The 8409-nt window shown below is 53.5% G+C and overlaps 1 protein-coding gene across 1 annotated transcript; it reads left to right on the forward strand.

The window, feature by feature from the left end:
• Nucleotides 1-2652: 2652 nt before the first annotated feature.
• LOC139834933 (uncharacterized) lies at nucleotides 2653-4596 on the forward strand. Its single transcript, XM_071824858.1, has 4 exons — nucleotides 2653-3549; nucleotides 3955-4039; nucleotides 4118-4171; nucleotides 4259-4596. Exons 1-4 carry the CDS (start codon nucleotides 3094-3096, stop codon nucleotides 4594-4596), a joined length of 933 nt encoding a protein of 310 aa, XP_071680959.1. The 5' UTR covers nucleotides 2653-3093.
• The last annotated feature ends 3813 nt before the right edge of the window (nucleotides 4597-8409 follow it).

Here is an 8409-nt window from a genome sequence, read left to right on the forward strand (position 1 = left end):
AGCTGGTATAGCCTGGAGGATTCTATCCTACAGACCATGCCAGGTTTTCATCTTTCTAAGATACCGGTTTAGTCACTCATCTCTTGAGCTTAGTTCCGGCACCTTTACCCTTGTTCCTTTTCTTCTCTTTGCAAGGCTCGTTCCGGCATCTCTTTTTTCCGGCACCACGTGTCTTTGCTCCTTCCTCGGCGAAGTCGAGAAGATCTCGGGCCCCGCGCTGTCGGTGACATGCGCACCAGAATCGACGCGCCAGTGTCCGCTGTCACATCGTTTCGACTCCCGCGCACGCATTTAATGCACCGCAGCGGATCCCACTACCTCTTCGGGATCCCGCGTGCGCCTCCGTGTGGCCTCCGTTTTCGCGCGTGTATCCGTTCGCCACGTGGCGGCCCAAGGTGCGAACCGTCGCGGGCCGCGAGGCGAACCGCCGCGGCCCAGCGGTTCGCTGCCCACTTTCTCTCTCTTATATAAGCACAACTGCCCGTTCCCCTTCATCTTCTTCGCATTCTCCTCCTTCGCGCACAGAGCTCCACGCCTCGCGCCTCCGCCGCTCTCCGTCCGCCGTCGCCCGTTCAAGCTCCGGCGCCCGGCGAACTTACGCCGCCCTCCGCCGAACTTCGCCGTGCGGAGTTCTTTGGCAGCACCTTCCTCGCGTCCGCCGCATTTGTGCTTCTTCGCGAGCTTTTCCGCTTCGCCATCGACGGAGCTTGCCGGCGACCGCAGAGCCGCTCCACCGCCAGCAAACACTCCCCTCAGCGTCCGCGCCGCTCAAGGTTGGTATCAATTTCGCTTTACTCGCCGTTCGCTTGCTTTCCAGATCTTGAGCCTTTGGTGTTCTTATTTGCTCCTTTTCTTTGGTTTTCTTCTTACTCGTAGATCTTCACACGGGGTTGAAGTTTGGGATTCCTGTTTCTCCGCCCATCCTTGCGATGTCTGACGAGGGATCTTCCTCTGCATCCTCTTCTTCTCTTTCTCTCAAGCGCCGTAGACCTTCTCCCGGTGAATCTACGGCCTCAGATCCAATGGAAACCGATTCCGGCAACCAGCAGGAATCCGGTGACCCCCAAGAGTCCGGCGGCCACCTAGAATCCGGTAGCTTTAGCCAAGCTTCCGGTAGCCAAGAGGCCAGTGGCTCTGGTCAAGCCTCTAGCAGCTCCAGCCAATCTTCCGGCGAGGAGCCTTCCCCAACCACCCGCGGAGCCTGGATGGGCTCCTACGTTATCGAGTTTGAGATCGATTGGCTGTACCGGTCTCGGAGGATTCGGAAGGAGTTGCCTGCCGGATTCCGGATAACGAGATCGAACCGGCTCCGGCAGAAGACGAGCATGTTGTTTTTCTCGCTCACTTTGAGCGCGGCTTCGGCCTTCCTGCCTCTACTTTTGTCCGGGATTTCCTGGATTTCTACGATCTCCAACCTCACCACCTTCCTGGCAACGCCCTTTTCTATCTTTCTTGTTATGCCACCTTCATGGAGGCTTACATCGGCATTCGTCCCACTCGTGAGACGTTTGCCCGTTTCTTCAACCTGCGGATCAACTCCGTCCAGGGCAAGGAGATCCCCAAGCCCAAGCCGCCCGTGCCGTGCGGCTCCTCGCATCGTCGGCTCCCGCCAAGGGAGCACTTTTCTTAAGCTTTCCGGCCTCGAGTCTTGCCGCACTGGCAAGGAACTTTCTTTTACGTGAAGAACACCGGCCGCGCTGATCGCATCAATCTTCCTCCATATCAAGCGGGCCCCCAAGAGAGAACCAACTGGAGCTACAACCCAAGGACGGAACACGCCGAAACCAACCGGGTAGTGCGTTTCTTGGCCTCTCTGAAGAAGGAGACCAACATCTGTTCTGACGATATCATCCGGACTTTCATATCGCGCCGGGTGCTTCCTCTGAAGCGCCGCGCACATAGGATGAGCGAGATGTATGGCCCAGGCGATCCTACCAAGATCACAGGCCGCGCTCTCAGCAAGAAAGACGTTGTTCTCAAGGCCAAGCAGATTTGTCAAACTGCTATGCCTTTTGCGTGGGAATGGGGCCTCCTTCCCCTCAGTTTCTCTAACCGTCCGACCCAAGAAGTAAGAGATTGCGCAATTTGGGGTTGTCTTTGCCGGTAAGTTTCTGCTTTTGCTAACCATCTTTTTTACCTTGTTTCAGGCCAGGGACCGCTTCCCCTCTATCCAGGCAGAGCCGCGAGGACCTCTCCGGAAGCGTGCCTTTGACTCCTTCGACCCGGATCCCTACATCTTTTGGAAGGATCTGAAGATGGGGAAGACTCCGGCTGCGCGCCTTGGCCGGAACCCGCCGGAGCCCACCGGAAATCCGGAGGAGCTGGTTGTGCTCGAGGTATTTTGTTTTCCGGCTTCTTATACTTTGCCATTATCGCTTTCTTGCGAATTGCTTCTTAGCCATATCCAACTCACAGATCCACGAGCGCGTGCCGCCCCTGCGCGCCGAGGCCGGCACTGAGTTTGTGGACAAACTCATGGCCCAGGGCCAGAAGAACAAGCAGCCGGCATCTACTACCGGCTCCAGCCATGCTCCTCCCTCCAAGCGCTTCCGGACGGAGCCCGTGGGGGAGAAAGAAGTGGGCGTGCGCCGCTACGGGCGCAAAGCGATGCCAACCGCTTCCGTGTAATTTCATTTTCCGGCTTGCCTCCTTTTTTGCTAAGTTCTTTTTCCGGTTGCTTCTTCTCAACCACTTGTCTTTTTTCTTTTTCTCAGCCCCGCTCTCAAGCTTGGCCCAAGGCCATCGGGCTCTGAGGGATCCGCAAGGACCTCAACCCCTCCTCCTCGTTCAAGCCCGGCACCATCTGGTGCCGGCAACACCTCTGCCTCCCTTTCGGGGGGCACAACAAATTCGGGGCGTGCGGCCCCTTCACTGTCAGATCACCGCACGGAGGAGGATCTTTCCTTCCTCCCGGAACACCAAGACACCGGCGCCAGCAACACCGGCGCCGGAGAAGAAGAAGCTGCCGGGCGGGCGGAGCCTTTTGCTCCTCCCGTCCTCGAAAAGACAACTTCCGCGCCGGAATCTTCCGCGCCGGAAGGCTCCAAGACGGGTGACGCTCCTAGCGCTCCCCCTTCTCCACGCACCATCCTCATGCCTCCGCCTGAGGCTCCTCGCGCCCAGCCCTCCAAGGCCGCTCCTGGCGCGCCGCCGGCTAAGACTTCCGGGGCCTCTTCTACCGCGCCGCCGCCCAAGCCCTCCAAGCTCATCAAGGGGAAGGCGACGGCCTCCAGCGCCCCTTCGGGCGGCCAGCAGCCCTTGGTGCTGCACGTCTCCAAGGCTGCCAAAAGCGCCAGCATGAAGGCCACCGGCCTCCTCGGCCGCATTACGGAGTTCCAGCGCCAAGGCCGGGACCTGGGGCACCTCCTGCCGTATGCCCAAAAGTGGAACGCCGCGGACATCACTCCGGCGACCCGCGGCATGGGCAAGGATCGGCTGCCGGCACCTGATCCTGTCGGGGATCGGTGTTCTGAGGAGCACTTCATGCGGCTCCGGGCTGCCGTAAAAGAGCTTGACAGCGCGTGGTACGATTCCACGAACAATCTGACGGTATGTTCTATTAACTTTCAACCTTTGCCGGTTTCTTTGTTTCCGGTTCTGCTTTATCTTTTCCTTAGTTTCATGCCGGTTTCTCTCTTGTCTATCTTCCCAGTCCCCGAGTTTTGTGGTGAGAGCGCAGCTCTTAGCGCAAAACTTAACTTAAGTTTTTAGCGTGAAACCGGCACTGCCAGTCCCCGAGTTTCGGGTTAAACATCTTCTTCTTAACACATAATTTACCTTAGAAATGCGCAAAACCGGCACTGCCAGTCCCCGAGTTTCGGGTTAAGAACTTTGTTCTTAGCGCAAAACTTATCTTAAAAATGCGCAAAACCGGCACTGCCAGTCCCCGAGTTTCGGGTTAAGAACTTTGTTCTTAGCGCAAAACTTAACTCATTTCTTCTTTTTCTTGAACAGGTCACCGCTGACACTCGGAAGGCCCTCTTCGAGGAGCTTTTATGGGAGCACCGGGAGCTCGCTGAGGCACACGACAAGTGCCAAGGTGAGTTTTTTATTCTACCGGCATCTTTGCTACCGGAAACCTTTTTTCCTTGTGACACTTACAATTTCTGTTCAACAGTGATCCCGGAAGCTTCCATCGATGCTCTCAAGGAGCAGCTCGCCACGGCCCAACGTACTATTTTTTCCTTTCTCCTTTGAACTTGGTTTCTTTTCAGTTTTACTAGTGTAACCTTGCTAACACTCATTTTTCCGGTTACAGGGGAGAAGGATGAGCTCAGCCGGCAGCACCAGGAGGAGCTGAACGCCCTCAAGACCAGCTACCAGGAGCTCAAGTCTCAGTTGATTCAGCTGGGGCTTGACCACGCCAAGGCCCTCAAGGCCGCTGAAGTGACCGCAGCGGCCAAGTTGGACGAGGCTCTGGAGAATGCCTGCAATGCCACTGTGGTGTTGCGGGCAGAGCTGGAGGAGATGACCAAGGCCCGGAAGGGTGCCGAGGAGAAGGCCGCGCGGCTGGAGGAGGGGCACAAGGAGTGCGATCAGCTGATCCTGCAGACCGACACACTTGCCCTCCGTAAGTTGTTTTCTTTTACACTTTGACTACCGCATACGAGCCTTTTTTCCTTCGACCCCATTTTTGTTTCCGCTATCTTTTCGTCCGGTCTCTCTTCTTCCGGATTCTTTTCTCTCCGGTCTCTTTTTCTTCCGGTCTCTTTTTCTTCCGGTCTCTTTTTCTTCCGGACTCTTTTCCTTCCGGTCTCTTTTTCTTCCGGACTCTTTTCCTTAAGCTTTTTCTTTCTTTGCACAGGCCTCTTTCTGGACTCGCAGAGGTATGCCGTCAAGAAGGTCGACGCGCAGCGCAAGGACAAAGGCCAAGCGGATCTTACCGTGCCATGGACGCCCAAGGACCATCTGGTCGCGCTTAACGCGCGGGTGTCCCATATGCGCTGCATAGACCGCAATCTTTCGGACATCCCTGATGTAGCTACCCAGCTATACAGGACTTTATGGCCTGGCGAGGAGGTGCCGGACACCTTCTCCCTCATCAACGACCGTCTGAAAGGTGCCGGCAGGAGGATCCGCGAGTGGCAGTGCTCTGCTGCCCGCGCTGGAGCGGACTCCGCCCTCCGCGTCGCCTGCTCCTGGTACCCGGAGCTCAATCTGGACGCCCTTACCGACGTGCGCGAAGGCGCAGAAACGGATCTGGACCCGATCCTCTCCGCCAAGCGGCAGGATCGCGCGTACCGCATCGCGGAGTATGCCGACATGCGCACCTTCATCCCTCCCCCTCCTGGCGTCGCGGATTATCTCGACGAGGAGGAGGGTGAAGCCGAAGAAGAGGTCCTGGGCGATGCTGGTGCCGGCGATGCTCCTCCGGAAGCCCCTGCTGCATGATGATTTCCTTTGAAGTGTTTGCTCATTATATCTGTTGGTCCTGTTGCTTTAAGACAATATCTGTTAAATTCTGCCCCGGAATGCCGGGGCTTATGATGTAAAACTTAAGTTTGCCTGTGGTTGTGCTACAACATTTCCTGCCGGTAAGTTATACCGGTAGCTAAGTACTTATGAGTTTGCCTTAGCATATTTTGCTTTTGGTTCCGCTTTTATCCTGCACTGCAAAGATTTCTCAATTGCTTCCGCATCCAATTTGATGCATACTTGGTTCTTTTGCCTTGGCTCTGCCTGCCTTCTCTGGGCGTTCTTTGGCGTATGAGCACAAGGTTCTTTCACCAAACAAGCATCTTCTTGAACTTAGAAATAACTTTGAAATTTTGCAAAAAACCGGTTTAACCGGGGTTAATTAAATTTTTCAGATTGTTCTTTCCTGCTCTCCCTTTTCGCAGTTCATGTGCTTATCCCCTACCGGTTTATCTTGCTTGCCATGAAGCCGGTTTGCGGACAGCAGCAGAGTCGAAGACTCCGGTAGGATTTAGCACACTACTAAACCGGAAAGAAAAAACATTCAATAAGCAACCGGTAAACTGAAAAAATAGACAAGTTACATGCAACTTAAGTTGGGGTAGTCCCCGAGATTCACTCAAGGTTCCGGCATCTTTTATTCATAGCATATAAGGTACAAAAAGGAACTTCTTACACCACCACTTCAAGAGTAGAAAGGACGCAACAGAGCTACGTTCCATGGACGCTTGCTCTCCTCGCCGGACCTGTCCGCCTTTCCTTTCTTCCATTCCTGTGCATCTATCAAGTAGCATGCATCATTGTGAAGCACCTTGCTTACAATGAAGGGACCTTCCCACGGTGGCAAAAGCTTATGCCGGCCTTCGGCGCTGCACCAGTGCGAAGTACAAGATCTCCTTCCCGGAAAACTCTTGGGTTAACCTTCCGGTTATGATAGCGTCTTAGGTTTTGCTGGTAAATGGCTGTTCTTGCCAAAGCCAGCTCTCTTGCTTCTTCTAGCAAGTCCACATCGTTTTCTCTGGCCTCTTTGACCTCTTGCTCGGTATAGAGCTGTACCCTTGGTGAATCATGAATGATATCGGTTGGTATCACCGCTTCGCTCCATAAACCATGAAGAAGGGAGTGTATCCGGTAGACCGGTTTGGAGTTGTTCTTATACTCCACAGTACTGATGGTAGCTCATCGAGCCAACATCCCGGTGACTTTTCCACCGCATCAATGAGTCTAGGCTTGATACCGGAAAGCACCAAGGCATTCATTCTTTCTACTTGGCCATTGCCCCGTGGATGTGCCATCGAGCACAAATCCAACCGGATGTTCTTTTCTTCACAGTACCTTTTGAAATCAACTTTAGCAAAGTTTGTTCAGTTATAAGTGAGTATGAAGTGCGGGTATCCATACCGCAAAATGACATCTTTCAAGAATTTCACAGCTGTATGCCCATCACACTTTGCGATAGGTTTTACTTCCAGCCACTTGGTGAACTTATCCACCATGACCAAGATGTGAGTCATGCTGCTTCTTGCAGTTTTGAATGGTCCAACCATGTCAAGGCACCAAACAGCGAATGGCCATGTTAGCGGTATTGTCTTTAAACCGGATGCTGGGGTATGGTTTTGCTTGGCGTACCTGCAGCCGTTGCATTTTCTTACCAAATCCTCGGCGTCCTCCAAAGCGGTGGGCCAATAGAACCCATGCCGGAATACTTTTGCTACCAAAGCCCTTGATGAAGCATGATGCCCACATTCTCCTTGGTGAATTTCCTCAAGCATTTCTTTTCCTTCCTCCGGTTCCACACATCTTTGAAGGACACCGGTAACGCTTCTCTTGTACACCTCACCATTGATGAATGTGTAAGCTTTGGACCTTCTTTGTATCCTCCTTGATTCATTTTCGTCATCCGGCAAGGTGCCGCTGATCAGGAATTCCTTAATAGGTTTAACCCATGATGGTATTTCTCGAACCAAAAACACCGGTGCATCTATCTCCATGCTATCTACCAGCATCGTTTCTTCCGGTATGGGTACAGCAGTCCCCGAGCCTACCGGAGCAGTCCCCGAGCTTGCCGGAGCAGTCCCGGGTTCCCTTCATCGATATCCATGGGTACTACGTGTGACTCTGGTACAAAAATTGATTCTGATTCCGGGCTCGGCTTGATCGATGGCACTCTTAGGTGAGCCAAAGCTATTCCGGGAGGAATTTCTTGCCTAGATGAGCCCAACTTGGACAAAGCATCCGCGGCTTCATTTTCTGCTCGCGGCACATGGTGAAACTCACATCCTTCGAAGAATCCGGCAATCTTTTGCACGTGAAACCGGTACGAGGCCATGTTGGCGTCTTTTGCATCCCAATCTCCTGAGCACTGCTGTACCACAAGGTCTGAATCGCCATAGCAAATGATCCGGTGTGCACCGATTTCTTTTGCGACCTTAAGCCCATGGATCAAAGCTTCATATTCAGCGACATTGTTCGATGCCCTGAAATGTACTTGCAAAACATACCGGAGGTGGTCTCCTTTTGGTGAAGTAAGCACCACACCGGCACCTAGACCTTCCTTGAGCTTAGATCCATCAAAGTGCATCTTCCAAAGATTCTATCCTCCGATCCGGCGGTTTGTATTGCATCTCCGCCCAATCAACAAGGAAATCAGCCAAAGCCTCGTGATTTTATGGCATCTCTTCTTTCATATACCGGCATCGTACGGTGATATCTGGATCGCCCATTTTGCAATCCGGCCGCTGGCATCTTTGTTGCACATGATGTCGGAAATTGGTGCTTCACTCACCACCTCCATGGGGTGCTCCTCAAAGTAGTGCTTGAGTTTTGTGGCGGCCATGTACACGCCATAAGTCATTTTCTGGAAGTGAGGGTAGTTTTGTTTTGAGAGGGAGAGCACCTCGCTCAAGTAGTATACCGGCCTACGGGACGGTTTTTTCTTCCTCTTCTCTTTCAACCACAACCACTACACTCACAACCCGGTTTGTTGCTGCTATG

Source organism: Lolium perenne, chromosome 1 (assembly GCF_019359855.2).
Source record: "Lolium perenne isolate Kyuss_39 chromosome 1, Kyuss_2.0, whole genome shotgun sequence".
In the NCBI taxonomy this organism is placed as follows: Eukaryota; Viridiplantae; Streptophyta; class Magnoliopsida; order Poales; family Poaceae; genus Lolium; species Lolium perenne.